This window comes from Salvelinus sp. IW2-2015, linkage group LG33, assembly GCF_002910315.2.
Source record: "Salvelinus sp. IW2-2015 linkage group LG33, ASM291031v2, whole genome shotgun sequence".
In the NCBI taxonomy this organism is placed as follows: Eukaryota; Metazoa; Chordata; class Actinopteri; order Salmoniformes; family Salmonidae; genus Salvelinus; species Salvelinus sp. IW2-2015.
In genome coordinates, this window is record NC_036872.1 from 26,523,698 (window position 1) to 26,541,824 (window position 18,127).

Consider the following 18,127-nt stretch of genomic DNA (forward strand, 5'->3'; position numbering starts at 1 on the left):
ACCTGGCGACCGTGTCAGCGTGCACTGCGCCCGTGCGCCACAGGAGTCGCAGGTGAGCGATGGGACAATGACATCCCTGCCGGCCAAACCCTCCCCTAACCTGGACGACACTGGGCCAATTGTGCGCCGCCCCATGGGTATCCCGGTCGCGGCCGGCTGCGACAGAGGCTGGACTCGAACCAGGATCTCTAGTGGCATTGCGGCTAGCCATCACTAGCCGTCTATTAGGTAATGCACACTCACTCACACGAAAAACACAAGCTATGACACACACACCTCATACTCACAATCTAATGCTGCCGTCCCACGTCATAGAGACATTGAACCACTGGACACTTCCTGTATCACACTGAGTATTTAAATACTGTATTCCCAACATAGCTCATTCTAATATCTCTGCGACTGTATCTGTAATTACATAGTTACACTGTTTATACACACAGCATATTTAATATATACTGGATTCTTGACATAGCTCACTGATTATATCTACTGCTGTACATATCTTTTAGTATATCTTGTGTAAATTCTTCTGGTGTAGATACTTATAGATTGCATTTGGATTACTGTTACAGTGCTATTTTGGCTGTTAATTGGAGTCGCCCAGACGTTCTTGTTTTTATCTGTACTTCAAAAAAATATATATATTATTTGTGTACTTGTTTGACATTTTACTACATTGTTAGGAGCTAGTAACATAAGCATTTCACTGCACCCACTACAACATCTGCTAAACGGTGTACTCAACCAATAAACGTTTATTTGATTTGTTGGGTGTTAGAAGGACAGGCTGCTACCGAAGAGGGGGGGAACTGCACTACATCGGTTAAGTGTCAGGAAGACACCTGACATCTGGCCTTACAGAAAATAAACAAATTAGAAAGCTGCTATTACACAAAGAGGTGTTTTCCTCTCGGGGCTGAGCATCTGCAGTGAGGACAGCTGACTACTAGAGAACACACTGACACTACTATTCACTTATTGTGGTGCTAATGCTAGTGAACGAATGCTTAAAAAGGCAGTTGACCATACCGGTTTCACGTTAGCGTCGGCTTTCTAGGAACAAAGCCTTTATTAGGAATGAAATAATAAAACACGACTGTCTGTTAAAGATGCATGCACATATCAAACTGTTCAGTGGACATTATTTTCTTCCTGATTGGTCCTCACCTCTTCCTTGTGCGTCTGGATTGGGCCTTCCCTCCAAGTAATTGGTCAGTGCGGCCAGCTTGCCCCTCTTGTTGATCCCCAGCCATGACCCTCCTTCTTTCCCCTCCTCCAGGTCTAGCCCTGACAACACACAACAATCACATCACACTCCACGTCATCACATAACTCCCACATTAACCTTCTTCACATTTTAACACCTCCGTGACTGAAAATAGAACAGGTGTAACTGACTAGTGAGATTGAATGCTACAGTGCATTCGGAAAGTATTCAGACCCCTTGACTTTTCCCACATTTTGTTACGTTACAGCCTTATTCTAAAACAGATTACCGTTTTTTTCCTCCTCACCAATCTACACACATTATCCCATAATGACAAAGCAAAAACTGTTTTTCTGAAATATCCCATTAACAGAAGTATTCACACCTTTTACTCAGTACTTTGTTGATGCACCTTTGGCAGCAGTTACAGCCTTGAGTGTTCTTGGGTATGACGCTATAAGCTTGGCACAGATGTATTTGGGGAGTTTCTCACATTCTTCTCTGTAGATCCTCTCAAGCTCTATCAGGATGAATAGGGAGCATCGCTGCACAGCTATTTTCAGGTCTCTCCAGTGATGTTCGATCGGTTTCAAGTCCGGGCCCTGGATGGGCCACTCAAGGACATTCAGTGACTTGTCCGAAAGCCACTCCTGCGTTATCTTGGCTGTGTTCTTAGGGTCGTTGTCCTGTTGGAAGGTAAACCTTCGCCCCAGTCTGAGGTCCTGAGCAGGTTTTCGTCAAGGAGCTATCTGTACTTTGCTCCGTTCATCTTTCCTTGATCCTGACTAGTCTTCCAGTCCCTGCTGCTGAAAAACATCCACACAGCATGATGCTGCCACCCCCATGCTTCACCGTAGGGATGGTGCCAGGTTTCCTCCAGACGTGACGCTTGGCATTCAGACCAAAGTGTTCAATCTTGGTTTCATCAGACCAGAGAATCTTGGTTCTCATGGTCTGAGAGCCTTTTGGTGCCTTTTGGCAAACTCCAAGCGGGCTGTCATGTGCCTTTTACTGAGGAGTGGCTTCCCTCTGGCCACTCTACCACAAAGGCCTGATTGGTGGAGTGCTGTGAAGATGGGAGAACTTTCCAGAAGGACAACCATCTCCACAGAGGAACTCTAGAGCTCTGTCAGAGAAACCATCAGGTTCTTGGTCATCTCCCTGACCAAGACCCTTTTCCCCCGATTGCTCAGTTTGGCCGGGCAGGGTCTTGATGGTTCCAAACTTATTCCATTTAAGAATGATGGAGACCACTGTGTTCTTAGGGACCTTCAATGCTGCAGAAATGTTTTCGTACCCTTCTCCAGATCTGTGCCCCGACACAATCCTGTCTCGGATCTCTTCGGACAATTCCATTTCCCTCATGGCTTGGTTTTTGCTCCGACATGCACTGTCAACTGTGGGATCTTATATAGACAGGTGTTTGGCTATTCAAGTCATGTCCAATCAATTAAATTTACCACAGGTGGACTGCAATCAAGTTGTAGAAACATCTCAAGGATGATCAATGGAAACAGGATGCACCTGAGCGCAACTTCAAGTCTCATAGCAAAGGACCTGAATACTTATGTAAATAAGGTATTTCAGTTTATTTTTTATACATTTATAAAAAAAATATATAAATGTTTTCGCTTATGTGATATTGTGTGTAAGTTGATGCGGAGAAAAAGTATTTAATCAATTTTAGCATAAGGCTGTAACTTAACAAAATGTAGAAAAAGGGATGGGGTCTGAATACTTTTTGAATGCACTGTGAATTAATAATGGTGATCACGTACTGCTGACAATAATGCTGCAGGTCTACAATCAAATTAAGTGATTATAGTTTGCTTATAATCATTTATTAATTCTAGAAGATGCAAATAAAGGACAAATATTTCACCCTCCTCCAAGCCATCACTGATTGCTTAGTTTGACTTCTCTCTGAGTGCCCAAAAAATAAATATCATAAATATGGAGTGCCAAAAAAAACAGCATTCAAAAGTATGTGGACAACCATTGATTTTGTACTTAATTGAATTTAAAATCAAGTTAAGGCTGAGCAGTGGGTTTCTGATAAGCAGACAGACAGAGGCCTCTGCCTTGCATTCATTATCATTGGAGCCTGGCTGATCATTAGAATGTAGAGCACGGAACTCTGAAAACACTGAATAGATTACTCATACATTCTATTTGTCTGGACGTGGATTGAGGTGATATCCTTACACAGGGAATAAGTAAATCAGTACAGCGTTAAGAGAAATATGGATTGTTTTACTACAGCTGGTGTGATTTGCTAGACTCTTGCCGTTTTGACCTTGTATTGCACTGTACAAGAACTTGAATAAACTTAGAGAGAAGCAAAGAGCTATACGACACAGGCTGTTAATCTTGACCTAAAATGTCACTTACGACTACAAATCATTTCTCTCACACTGTGATGTGTGTTTCTATGAGAGAGAAGGTAACTAAGGGAAGCATGTGCAGAGGCAGGATGATACACTATACATACAAAAGTATGTGGACAACCATTAAAATTAGTGGATTCGGCTATTCCAGCCACACCCATTGCTGACAGGTGTATAAAATCGAGCACACAACCATGCAATCTCCATAGACAAACATTGGCAAACAATGAACTTACTGAAGAGGTCAGTGACTTTCAATGTGGCACCATCATAGGATGCCACCTTTCCAACAACTCAGTTCTGCCCTGCTGGAACTGCCCCTGTCAACTGTAAGTGCTGTTATTGAGAAGTTGAAATGTCTAGGAGCAACAACGGCTCAGCCACAAAGTGGTAGGCCACACAAGCTCACAGAACGGGACCACAGAGTGCTGAAGTGTGTAAAAATAGTCTGTCCTCGGTTGCAATACTCTCTACCGAGTTCCAAACTGCCTCTGGAAGCAACGTCAGCACAAGAACTGTTTATTGGGAGCTTCATGAAATGGGTTTCCATGGCCGAGCAGCCACACACAAGCCTAAGATCACCATGTGCCATGCCAAGCATTGGCTGGAATGGTGTAAAGCTCGTTGGACTCTGGAAACTCGTTCTCTGGAGTGATGAATCACATTTCTCCATCTGGCAGTCTGACGGACGAATCTGGTTTGAGCAGATGCTAGGAAAACACTACCTGCCCCAAAGCATAGTGCCAACTGTAAAGTTTGGTGGGGGAGGAATAATGGTCTGGGGTTGTTTTTCATGGTTTGGGCTAGGCCCCTTAGTTCTAGTGAAGGGAAATCTTAACGCTACAGCATACAATGACATTCCAGACAATTCTGTGCTTCCAAACTTTGTAGTAACAGTTTGGGGAAGGCCCTTTCCTGTTTCAGCATGACAATGCCCACCTGCACAAAGCGAGGTCTATAGAAAAATGGTTGGTCGAGATCAGTGTGGAAGAACTTGACTGGCCTGCAAAGAGCCCTGATCTCATCCCCATCGAACACCTTTGGGATGAATTGGAACGCCGACTGCGAGCCAGGCCTAATTGCACAACATCAGTGCCCAACCTCACTAATGCTTGTGGCTGAATGGAAGCAAGTCCCCGCAGCAATGTTCCAACATCTAGTGGAAAGCCTTCACAGAAGAGTGGAGGCTGTTATAGAAGCAAAGGGGACCAACTCCATATTAATACCCATGATTTCGGAATTAGACGTTTGACGAGCAGGTGTCCACATACTTTTGGTCATGTAGTGTAAATCTACACTTCCACATGATCAATATGGGTCCACTGAAACAGCCAGGGAACAGAGGAGAGGTTTTCTGCTATAGAGAAACCCAGCCATGGCCTGACGCCCCTGGGGATGGGTAGAGAGGGAGCTGGAGGAATCCCAGAGTTTACTCCTCCTCCCAACTGCCCACTGCACTGAGGCTAGGAAACACTGTCACCAGCGATAAATCTACGATAATAGATCATTTCAATTAGCATTTTTCTACGGCTGGCCATGCTTTTCACCTGCCTACCCCGACCCCGGCCAACAGCTCAGCACCCCCTGCAGCAACTTGCCCAAGCCCCCCCCCCTCCGCTTCTCCTTCACCCAAATCCAGACAGCTGACAGCTGAAAGAGCTGCAAAATCTGGATCCCTACAAATCAGATGTGCAAATGTTGCAACCCCTATTACTAGCCTGTTCAACCTCCCTTTCGTATCGTCTGAGATCCACAAATATTGGAAAGCTGCCGCGGTCATCCCCCTCTTCAAATGGGGAGACACTCTAGACCCAAACTGTTATAGACCTATATCCATCCTGCCCTGCCTTTCTAAAATCTTCGAAAGCCAAGTTAAACAGATCACCGACCATTTCGAATCCCACCGTACCTTCTCCGCTATGCAATCTGGTTTCCGAGCTGGTCATGGGTGCACCTCAGCCACGCTCAAGGTCCTAAATGATATCATAATCGTCATCGATAAAAGACAGTACTGTGCAGCCATCTTCATCAACCTGGTCAAGGCTTTCGACTCGGTCAATCACCGCATTCTTATCGGCAGACTCAATAGCCTTGGTTTCTCAAATGACTGCCTCGCCTGGTTCACCAACTACTTCTCAGATAGAGTTCACTGTGTCAAATCGGAGGGCCTGTTGTACGGACCTCTGGCAGTCTCTATGGGGGTGCCACAGGGTTCAATTCTCGGGCCGACTCTTTTCTCTGTATATCAATGATGTGACTCTTGCTGCTGGTGATTCTCTGATCCACCTCTACGCAGACGACACCATTCTGTATACATCTGGCATCTATACATATTCAAGCGATTGTTGCCCGCACCCACCCGCCTGACTAGCATCACTACTCTGGACGGTTCTGACTTAGAATATGTGGACAACTACAAATACCTAGGTGTCTGGTTAGACTGTAAACTCTCCTTCCAGACTCAAATTAAGCATCTCCAATCCAATATTAAATCTAGAATCAGCATCCTATTTCGCAACAAAGCCTCCTTCACCCATGCTGCCAAACATACCCTCGTAAAACTGACTATCCTACCAATCCTTGACTTCGGTGATGTCATTTACAAAACAGCCTCCAACACTCTACTCAGCAAATTGGATTTAGTCTATCTGAGTGCCATCTGTTTTGTCACCAAAGCCCCATATACTACCCACCGCTGCGACCTGTATGCTCTCGTTGGCTGGCCCTCACTACATTTTCCTCACCAAACCCACTGGCTCCAGGTCATCTATAAGTCTTTGCTAGGTAAAGCTCCGTCTTATCTCAGCTCACTGGTCACCATAGCAACACCCACCCGTAGCACGCGCTCCAGCAGGTATATTTCACTGGTCATCCCCAAAGCCAACACCTCTTTGGCCGCCTTTCCTTCCAGTTCTCTGCTGCCAATGACTTGAACGAATTGCAAAAATCACTGAAGCTGGAGTCATATGTTCCTCTCTAACTTCAAGCATCAGCTGTCAGAGCAGCTTACCGATCACTGTACCTGTACACAGCCAATCTGTAAATAGCACACCCAACTACCTCATCCCCATTTTGTTATTTATCCTCTTGCTCTTTTGCACCCCAGTATCTCTACTTGCACATCATCATCTGCACATCTATCACTCCAGTGTTAATGCTAAATTTGTAATCATTTCGCTCTATGCCTATTTATTGCCTTACCTCCATACTCTTCTACATTGCACACACTGTTACATAATTTTATATTGTGCTATTGACTGTACGTTTGTTTATGTGTAACCTGTGTGCTGCTTTTTGTCGCATTGCTTTGCTTATCTTGCCAGGTCGCAGTTGTAAATGAGAACTTGTTCCCAACTGGCCTACCTGGTTAATATCAAGGTGAAATAAAAATAAAACATTTCCCCTAGAGTTGGGTTAAAGCAGAACAAACACGAAGACAGTTTGCCACTATGCGTTGCTGTTCATGGAAAAGGTTTCAGAATTCACTCAGTTTCTCCTTCCCTATTAGGAAAATATGAATTAAAAGACAATGAGCATCGTTACATTGCAATAAAGCCTCCTTCACTCATGCTGCCAAAAAACACCCTCGTATTGTGTAGCCTGTAAGATCAGGCTGAGATGGTTGTGTGGACAAACATCCACATGCAGCAATAATACCATTCACCTTCCATCAGAGCCCTACCGCCGTCCCTCCACACCAGATCAGAGCCCTAACGCCGTCCCTCCACACCAGAATCAGAGCCCTACCGCCGTCCTCCACACCAGAGCGAGCACTACCCGTCTCACACTAGATCAGAGCCCTACCGCCGTCCCTCCACACCAGATCAGAGCACTACCGCCGTCCCTCCACACTAGATCAGACCTACGCCGTCCTCCAACCAGATCGGCCCTACGCCGTCGCCTCCACACCAGAACAGAGCCTACCGCCCGCCCTCCACACCAGATCAGAGCCCTACCGCCGTCCATCCACAACAGATCAGAGCACTACCGCCGTCCCTCCACACCAGATCAGAGCACTACCGCCGTCCTCCACACCAGATCAGAAGCACTACCGCCGTCCCTCCACACCAGATCAGAGCACTACCGCCGTCCCTCCACACCAGATCAGGAGCCACTACCGCCGTCCCTCCACACCAGATCAGAGCACTACCGGCGTCCCATCCACACCAGACAGAGCCCTACCGCCGTCCTCCACACCAGATCAGAGCACTACCGGCGTCCTCCACACCAGATCAGAGCCCTACCGCCGTCCTCCACACCAGATCAGAGACTACCGCCGTCCCTCCACACCAGATCAGAGACCTACCGCCGTCCATCCACACCAGATCAGAGCCTACCGCCGTCCCTCCACACCAGATCAGAGCCTACCGCCGTCCCTCCACCATCAGAGCCCTCAACCCGCCGTCCCTCACACCAGATCTAGAGCACGCCCTACCGCCGTCCCTCCACACCAGATCAGAGCCTACCGCCGTCCATCCACACCAGATCAGAGCACTTACCGCCCGTCCTCCACACCAGATCAGAGCCCTACCGCACGTCCCTCCACACCAGATCAGAGCCTACCGCCACCATCCACACCAGATCAGAGCCCTACCGCCGTCCCTCCACACCAGATCAGAGCACTACCGCCGTCCCTCCACACCAGATCAGAGCCCTACCGCCCCCTCCACACCAGATCAGAGCACTACCGCCGTCCCTCCACACCAGATCAGAGCACTACCGCCCGTCCCTCCACACCAGATCAGAGCATACCGCCGTCCCTCCACACCAGATTAAGCCCCACCGCCGTCCCTCCACACCAGATCACGACGTCGTCACTACCACCTCGAGCGTCCACATCGGCCTACCCGTCCCTCCATCAACCAGATTTCAGGAGCCCTACTGCGCGTCCTCCACACCAGATCAGAGCCCATCGCCGTCTCCATACACACCAGATCAGAGTCCCTTACCCGTCCAATACCACACCAGAATCAGAGCCCTACCGCCGTCCCTCCACACCAGATCAGAGCCCTACCGCCGTCCCTCCACACCAGATCAGAGCCCTACCGCCGTCCCTCCACCCCCAGCACCACATAAGAGCCTCACCGGCCAAACGTATTCATTTCTGCCACGCCACATAAAAGCATCCATCAATTAAACGGCTGCTACTGGAGTCTGACCTCACCGATTACAGAGGGAAAGGAGACGGATGAACAACTAAGGGCATTGCTCTGTGTTTCTTCTGCCAACCGACCGGCAGACGGGATGAAGGATGATTGATTTCCTAGCTGGGCTGTATTGTGTATCTGACTGGGAGACATCAGTCAATTAAAGGTAGTTTACTGCAGGGTCCAGGAATGCCCTTGCGCCTGTACGGTACAAGGTGACTCAAAGGCAATCGGAAGAGACAAGTCAGTGAATTTCAAAAGACTTATCAGTGAGTAACTAACCTTGAATAAAACTAATACAATTTTGAGGACTCAATCCCAAGCCAACATAAAACCTGACCCTTAGGCCCTAATTTCCAAACCAATCCTATACCCTAAACCTCAATTACTCTGCCACTCTAGATTTCTAGAGGAAATAAACTCATAGCCTGTTAAGACAAATTATATACTTCACTCAGAAATGTGAAAATACTAAAAAGAGCCTGTTGAACAAATCAACTTCCTAGTCTGTTGTGAGGAGAGGGAGGGGAAATGAAAGGAATCACTCAAACAGAAGCAATGCCCTTGCTCCATGACAGGACCCTCATTCTCCTTCTAATTCTACTTCTTAGCCTTCCACCCTGTTTGTTTTTTAAACAGTTTTAACTCAAGGAGATGTAATTGTTCTCCCAGTCAATTTGCCATAGTAGGGCTATGCTCTTAATAAAGAATGGAATGATTCATTGGGGCACTGCATTAAATTCTTCTCAGAATTGGTTTGTTGACATGGAATCCAATATCTGGCTCATGAAGGCATTCATGCGGAGCTGAAATGGGTTGTGGTGAAATAAAGGGTCTCAGAGAGAGAGAGAGAGAAGGGGAAACAGAGGGGAGTCCTCTCTAGAACGATTTCTGTCACCAATGTTTTTCTGTCACTGCAACATCAAGTGCAGATACTTACCGCTGAGGATTTCGCTGTTGCTCACCCAAAAGTCTGCAGCTTTGGTTGGCCTGTTGTAGAACTCATCTCTGTTTGCAGCCAAAATTAGTCTGAGGGGAAAAGAGAAAGAAATAGAGTTACGAGGGAGACCATGGTAGACCACTTAAGGTAATGTTCTATAACACAATAACCTAGTGGTGGTATCCATCTTGATATATTGATATTCTCCAGGTCTCATGTCCTTAATCGAAGAGACTGAGCCCTGGGACTGTGTGTCTGTGGCCCTAATGGCACCCATATTTCCTATATAGTGCACTACTTTTGACCAGGGCCCATATAAAAGTGGTGCATTATGAAGGGAATAGGATTCCATTTGGGAAGCAGAATGTGTGCTCTTTTGCCAGGCTGCATTCTGCACACATGAGTGAATAAGTGTGAGAGAGAAATGCCATGCCGTGCCGTGTAGCAGACCTAACTGAGCTCCTGACTGAGGTTGCATGTTTCCTGATTGTCTGGGTGTGCACTATTCCTCCCCTCAGGACACAGTAAAGTTCCGCACCCCAGTTCCCCATCAGCTGCAGCAGCAGAAGAAAGCTGCTGTGCTGTCACTATCCAACACCATGGATGCGTCCCAAATGGAACCTTATTCCCTACATAGTGCACTACTTTAGACCAGGGCACATAAGACTGTGCTCAGAAGTAGTGCACTACATAGGGAATATAGTGTCATTTGGGATGCAAACCCATACCTCTCCATGTACCTCGATTACCTTACTGCAATAACATTACAACCCCTGCTGACATTCTCCACCCACCTTGGACTGCTGCAGTGTACATGGATCACTAAGAGATGGGATTTTCCAGGCCCCACACCACTGCAAACGTCACATCAAATCCATAATGCATCAGCGACAAAATGTCTCTACCTTCAGAGGTCTAAAAGGACCGTGTCAGCAAGAGGCTGAGGCTACGGCCAGCGGGCTGAGGCTAAGGCCAGCGGGAGATGCTGTATCAGATTGATCCAGTGCAGTGGATGGCTGTATACGGAATAAGGGCTCGAACACACCAATAGCCTTTGCCTGCCAAGAGTACTTGCGAACCAAGTGAAAACATGTAGAATTGCACAAAAATGTCAGTAGTCAACAGTGCACTGAACAATCGGTAGACGAACGGGAGATCCATATTCAGTGCGATGTGTGTGACCCTTAAAAGTATCCGGCCTTCTAACAGCCTTCTAGAGCCAAATCACCTCCAGTGGCAGCTCTCTCAGACATCAAACTAACATTGACAACATAAATGACTACGACAAGTCTTTGGCCACAGAATTCACTTCCCAATCAGACCAACGTTTGGACAATGACGTTAATGATTAGGCTATGCCAAGTCCTTGGCTACAGAAATGCCCCCTCACACTGACCAGTTCTCCATTCCAGAGACTGGACCAACAGTAGCTCATTAAGAGCATGAATTGGCGTATAGCCTTGAATTGATTCCCGATGCCAGTGACATCTGGTGTATTAATCCCCTGGCTATGCTGCAGTCTCCCTGTTTCCGTCGAGGTAGTGGAGCCTGCCAGCAAGCCTTCAACCAGAGCATCTCCAATAGAGAGAGAAAGATACGGAAGATTTGGGGGGGTGGGGGGGGACCTGTCAGACAGCACACATAGGAGAAAGGAACTCAGCGAATAGGAATATAAACATAAGCATTTCTACAATCCAAAACTTGAAATTAAATAACCTAGTGCAGTCTAGTGCTTTAAGTGAAACCTAGGCCTATGCTGAGCTAGCACCACTACAACTTACTGGCATTTTCAGTAGTTATCCAATTACAAATGAGACTTAATGTGCCACTCACCACACTAACAGACTTAATCACTGTTGTTGCTAATGCTGCATTTGACATTCATTTCTGGTGACTTTTTACTACCACTGCACAACTGTCACTTATTTAGCAAGGCAACAGTGCATGACTTAGTGACTTCACATTACTGTTCAGCTACTGTCCCATGAATCACCCGCTAGCCTTGCACGCACGTACACACGATTGTGGGGTTTTTCCCTCCCTTTTTGGCTGCCCTATATTAGTGTGCTGAGGCAGCAGAAGCTGACATAGATGTGGATTTAGGCGAGAGGTGGAATTGCACATTGGGACCTGTGGGCCCTTTGTGAGTGATTTGAGTTTGTACGCACTCTTGAACTAAAGGGTAACTACACACAACAACAAAAATCTAAATTACTTAGATTTTTCCCAGACCTCAAAAGTGGTCTCCTGATGTGGTTTAAGCATTGTTTTGAACAACAAAATTGGATGTTCTATTAAAAAGTGTGATTGAGATCGAAAACATGAAACATTTGGACAAAAAAATGACCATGCTGTTAAAAAGTGTGATTGAGATCGAAAACATGAAACATTTGGACAAAAAAATGACCATGCTGTGATTGAGATCGAAAACATTTTCGTATACAGTAGTGACACTAAACCTGGTATCAAAGTAAACATTCTGTAGTTTGTAGAAGTAGCCTATATTGAATGTCGCCGGGGCCGTTAAAAACTGTAGGCCATTTCTATCCACACTTACTTCTCGTGCTGGCTCTACGAGACATGTGGGCTCAATTTATGTATACAAAATGTGTGGGCCTATAATATAACATATAGCTGTAACAGTATGTAACCTGAGATAGGTATTGCACAAACAGTCAAGTAAAATGGTCAACCTAGAATATTCCATGTAGTCTACAATATATAATTGCATCCTCTGTTCAAAATTCTGCTGGTACACACTGATCCCAGATAATGATGTGCATTATTGACTGTATGTTTGTTTATTCCATGTGTAACTTTGTGTTGTTGTTTGTGTCGCACTGCTTTGCTTTATCTTGGCCAGGTCGCAGTTGTAAATGAGAACTTGTTCTCAACTGGCCTACCTGGTTAAATAAAGGTGAAATAAAAAAATAWAAATAAAAATTGGTGCATTGCCATTACTCGCTCATTATCATTTAGACACACAGAAGACGCATGTTTGTTTTTTCACCCACGTCCCTTTTCGAAGCCAACTACCTGAGACGTATTGGTTGTCATGCCGGTGTCACAGGTCAAATGATGAGGATTAAATAGTTCCACTGAGATGCATTTATTCGTGGTGCACAGTTACAGAAGACAGATTAGGCCACTGAACTATGATGACCTCCGCAATAATTGTATCTTGCCAGCGGCTACCAATCCCATTAACCTTGTTCAGAGGCAGGTGGATTTCTTAAAGAACAAATAAAGCAAATTGACCTAATTGTGTCAACTTCTGTATATCAAAGGCTCATGATGCAAAAGCTGGTTGCAGTGCAATTGTTCCCCAAGAGTCGACAACACTGGCCTAGAAACAAAGCAAACACTAATGATTTTACACAGGAGAGAGAGAGCAGAGCATCCATGCTTTTTCGGAGACTGTGGGAATCACTAGGAGAGAAACAAGAAAATTAACAGGGCCCAGCTATGTGGAGAGTGCRCCATTTAGAGAATTCTATAATTTCTCACTTATTCCTTACAAAATAAATAATATGTTTGAGACAAGGTCAATGGGAAGGCTAATATTTCGACAAGATACAGTCCATTCATTCTGTATTGCAAAGGAAAGTACTAATAATTTGATGGTGAGGCAATACATGGGCATAATGGGAATTACATTTACATTTATTTACATTTAAGTCATTTAGCAGACGCTCTTATCCAGAGCGACTTACAAATTGGTGCATTCACCTTATGATATCCAGTGGAACAACCATTTACAATAGTGCATCTAACTATTTTAAGGGGGAGGGGGGGTTAGGAGGATTACTTTATCCTATCCTAGGTATTCCTTAAAGAGGTGGGGTTTCAGGTGTCTCCGGAAGGTGGTGATTGACTCCGCTGACCTGGCGTCGTGAGGGAGTTTGTTCCACCATTGGGGTGCCAGAGCAGCGAACAGTTTTTGACTGGGCCTGAGCCGGGAACTGTACTTCCTCAGAGGTAGGGAGGCGAGCAGGCCAGAGGTGGATGAACGCAGTGCCCTTGTTTGGGTGTAGGGCCTGATCAGAGCCTGAAGGTACGGAGGTGCCGTTCCCCTCACAGCTCCGTAGGCAAGCACCATGGTCTTGTAGCGGATGCGAGCTTCAACTGGAAGCCAGTGGAGAGAGCGGAGGAGCGGGGTGACGTGAGAGAACTTGGGAAGGAATTCACAACACAACATTGTTGGCAGGCAGGGATGTTGGCGGAATTGGGTGTATGGTGAAAAACCACTTACACAAGAGATTTACTTAACATTCTTGTAGTTATTATGCCATTCCACGCACTGATAATGTAGGCCTACATGCATTCAATTTAACCACGGTGAGGATGCTAGCTAGGCCTATAGGTTACACGTATCCCATGGGTCCAGAGTGAGTCATTGCCCACACACATCCACTGATCGCCTCAGGCTAGTGTAATCTCCCAGAGGCAAAGGCAGAGATAGATCCTGGCCAGGTAGAGAGAGAGCTCCACAGAGCCCAGGGGATTATTACAAGCAGGGCTTTAAATTGCATTGACTGCTCCTCTACCACTGGTGTCTGCCCACAAAGGACCTTCACTGAGAGAAACCAGCAGTGACTGTAGGAAAGGTTAGCGGATGGCACATGGTGTTTCACTGTGCTTTGTTTGGGAGGCTTTGAATTAGCCTGGAACCAAACTGAAATGTTACGTTTCATTGAAATCGGGAAGTGAAACAGAGCAATTCAGTTTGAATACTGCCTAGCTTTTCATACTTCCAGTGAGAGACAGCACCACAGATTATCTCAGGTTCGTAGCACTGCTTTGGGTGCTACACCTCAGCACTAGCCTAACGCATCTTTGAAGGACAAAAGGAATTTTTTATTCACAATTATACTGAACAAAAATGTAAAACGCAACAAGTTAGAATTCATATGAGGAAATCAGTCAATTGAAATAAATKAATTGTGCCCTAATGTTTGGAATTCACATGACTGGGAATATAGATTTGCATCTGTTTGTTACAGATAACAAAACCTTTTATTTTTTTTTATAAATAAAAAAAAAATATGGGTCTCATCACTGTATTTCTGTGCATTTAAATTTCATTAATAAAATGTAATTGTGTTCATTGTCCATAGCTTATGCCTGCCCATACCGTAACCCCACCATGGGGAACTCTGTTGACATCAGCAAACGGTTCGCCCACACAATGCCATACATGTGATCTGCGGTTTTGAGGCCGATTGTACTGCCAAATTCTCTTGAACAACATTGGAGGTGACTTATGGTAGAGAAATGAACATTCAATTCTCTGGCAACAGCTCTGTTGGACATTCCTGCAGACAGCATGCCAATTGCACTGTCCCTCAAAACTTGAGAAATCTGTGGGATTGTGTTGTGTGACAAAACTGCACATTTTAGAGTGGTCTTTTATTGTCCCCAGCACAAGGTGCACCTGTGTAATAATTGTGCTGTTTTATCAGCTTCTTGATATGCCACACCTGTCAGGTGGATGGATTATCTTGGCAAAGGAGAAATGCTCACTAACAGGAATGTTTGTGCACCAAATTTGAGAGAAATAAGCTTTTTGGGTGTAAGAAAATTTTCTGGGAACTTTTATTTTAGTTCATGAAACATGGAACCAACACTTTACATGTTAAGTTTATATTTTTGTTCAGTATGTATCAGGAGATTAGAAGAATGTCTCCTGCGTCAAACGCAATGATGCTTTGATTCCTTTAAGATTCAGATTTGCTCAACATCTGGAAGTGTGCATCTTTTTAAACCATCATCTGAATATAGGCCTCCAGTTGACATAAAATGAGTCGTCCAGACTAGTCTATATGAAAAGTGTGGTAATAGTACACGGAGGGAGGAGAGGCCTTACCTGTAGGCATTTTTGGATGCAGGTCGAGGGTCAAACTTGAAGAAGATGATACACATGGGGGTGTTAGTGGTTGGGGACGCTCTCTCACACTGGGAACAGTAACTTTCAAAGCTTGGACATGTTGACAAGGGCTAGGATAAATGATAGTCAAGTGAGTAAAGGAGAAGGGTGGTCTTGACCACCCTACACTATAGCATGGCCTAGGTTCAATTTACAAAGGAGACAAACCACCTAAATCCTACAGGACTGTACAGGTAGCCACAGCTGTACCAAGCCCCTTACCTTATCCAAGTGGTAGCCTAATCCTGATTGAAATACCTATTCAATACAGGACAGCAATACTGTTGACAAACCCGATAGAGAAGTGATTGGGTTAGGCCAAATGATTAGAAAAAAAATATTTGAACTATCAGCTGATTCTTAAAACTCAAATGACATTACAAAAGAGGTCAGCACCTGGTGACCACATAACTAAAGTGTGCAGGCTTTTGTTCCAAACCAGCACTAAAACAACACACCTGCTTCAACTAATAAAGGGTATTTTTATAAAGTGACATAGAGGAGCAGAGCAGACAGCTTGTTGGTGARTTCTCCTTTCTAGTCCCCTTTAACAGCTACCAGCAAACAACATTCGTTACAATTATTAGAGATCTAACGTTAGCTAGTTAGCTATAGCAATGGTGAACAAAAATGTGAAATATGATAACCAGGACAACAAAATGCATATTATAGCCAGCTAGCTAGCTTTATAGTCAGCAACTTTGAACGAGCATAGATTGCAGTTACTTAGCAAACTATCACGTTAGCTAACGTTAGCTAGATGCAGCAGTCTTGCGCTAACTATCTAACCTTAGCTAGATGTCACAGTAACAACAAGGACAAAACAGGCAAGTGACAACACTTTGCTACCGGTCTGTTTTGTGACACATTACAAAATAAGTAAGAATATGTTATCATTCATCTGCCTGGCTACCTAGCTAACATTACATTGAGAAAAGTACTCACTATTCCACTTGCTGCTGAAGATCTATTCATTCGGTTGGCTAACATTACAACAAAACAAAACAAACCCTTCGTCGTAGTGTGTGCATTTGATTTATCTTGCGGGTAGGATAGACCGGCACTTTCAGGTCAATGTCATTACACGAATGTGAACTGCGCTCACCCCGTTGATGGTTCCAGAATATCCCAGGCGTAAATCGCGTGCACCCTAACACAACATAGTAGGCGTAACCGTCTAGCAACATACACTATGATTGGCCGATACTAACCCTGAGTGAAGGTTATGGATATTTTTCAGATTTCTCATTTCACTATTAGCTACGTTTGACAGTTTATGTAAATGTAATAATTTAAGTTAGTTGATAGAGCATTTAAATTAGTTTATCTAAGTATGTTTTGGTAACGCAAGCGTGACTGGTTAGGAACGACAGTTTTGGTCAGTGTTTCCTGTGGAACCAAAATTAGTGCGAAACATAAGAGTTATAAAACCTCCCCTTCTTAAACCCTACCAGCATTTGAGAGCGTTGTCTGGAAGATGATGGCTAGTCTGTGCTGCTTTGGGTACAAGCGGTTTGAGAATACATTTTTGGCGCATGGATGATTGACTAAGGCTACTGAGAAGATTCCATGTGTTTGGAGAACCTTTAGGCCACCAAGCAGTTAACTGAAACTTGTGATGGGAAGCCAAGGCTTTTTGAAGCGTTTGGGGCGTTCACCAAATTGTGTCGAAAAACGGCTAAATTAGTTGGAGCTTTTAACACAATGCACATTAGTGACATCTGCTGGTCAGCAATGAAAAGCAGAATTGATGTTTTGATATAGTATACTTTTTTCCATAATATTCATCAAATCTCCTTGGTGCAGGGGTTAGAATTTCTACACAAACTGTCAGAAACCGTCTTAGGATGACACATTTACAAGTCAGTTAATCACATTTCTGCCCTGCTAGAGCTACCCCGGTCAACTAAGTGCTATTATTGTGAAGTGGAAATGTCTAGGAGCAACAACGACTCAGATGCGAAGTGGTAGGCCACACAAGCTCACAGAGAGGTACCGCTAAGTGCTGAAGCACGTAGAAAACTCACCGAGTTCCAAACTGCCTCTGGAAGCAACGTCAGCACAAGAACTGTTCATCGGGAGCTTCACAAAATGGATTTCCATGGCCGAGCAGCTGCACACAAGCCTAAGATCACCATACGTAATTCCAAGTGTCAGCTGGGGTATTGTAAAACTCGCCGCCATTGGACTCCTGTTTTTCATGGTTTGGGCGAGGCCCCTTAATTCCAGTGAAGGGAAATCTTAATGCTACAGCATACAATGACATTCTAGATGATTCTGTGCTTCCAACTTTGTTGCAACAGTTTGGGAAAGGCCCTTTCCTGTTTCAGCATGTGCATAAAGCGAGGTCTATATAGAAATGGTTTGTCAAGATTGGTGTGGATGAACTTCAATGGCCTGTACAGAGCCCTGACCTCAACCCGATCGAACACCTTTGGGATGAATTGGAACACCAACTGCGTTCTACTGGTGCGGCAGGGTAGCCTAATGGTTAGAGCGTTGGACTAGTAACCAAAA

General features: G+C 45.1%; 1 protein-coding gene across 6 annotated transcripts in view; it reads right to left on the reverse strand.

Annotated features, from left to right (window-relative positions):
* Nucleotides 1–16,736, reverse strand: part of LOC111958002 (transport and Golgi organization 2 homolog) — a 28,377-nt gene extending 11,641 nt beyond the window's left edge. For 2 of the 6 annotated variants that reach the window (XM_023979165.2, XM_023979164.2), the window contains exons 1-4: nucleotides 16,556–16,730; nucleotides 15,551–15,681; nucleotides 9,685–9,773; nucleotides 1,171–1,290 (exon numbers count right to left, since the gene is read on the reverse strand). In XM_023979165.2, the coding sequence (XP_023834933.1) occupies nucleotides 1,171–1,290; nucleotides 9,685–9,773; nucleotides 15,551–15,681; nucleotides 16,556–16,600 (385 nt within the window). In that variant the 5' untranslated portion in view covers nucleotides 16,601–16,730. Of the gene's footprint in view, nucleotides 1–1,170; nucleotides 1,291–9,684; nucleotides 9,774–15,550; nucleotides 15,682–16,555 lie in introns of all 6 variants that reach the window. The other 4 variants (XM_070436877.1, XM_070436876.1, XM_023979167.3 and 1 more) reach the window with 3 other exon arrangements.
* Between the last annotated feature and the right edge of the window lie 1,391 nt (nucleotides 16,737–18,127).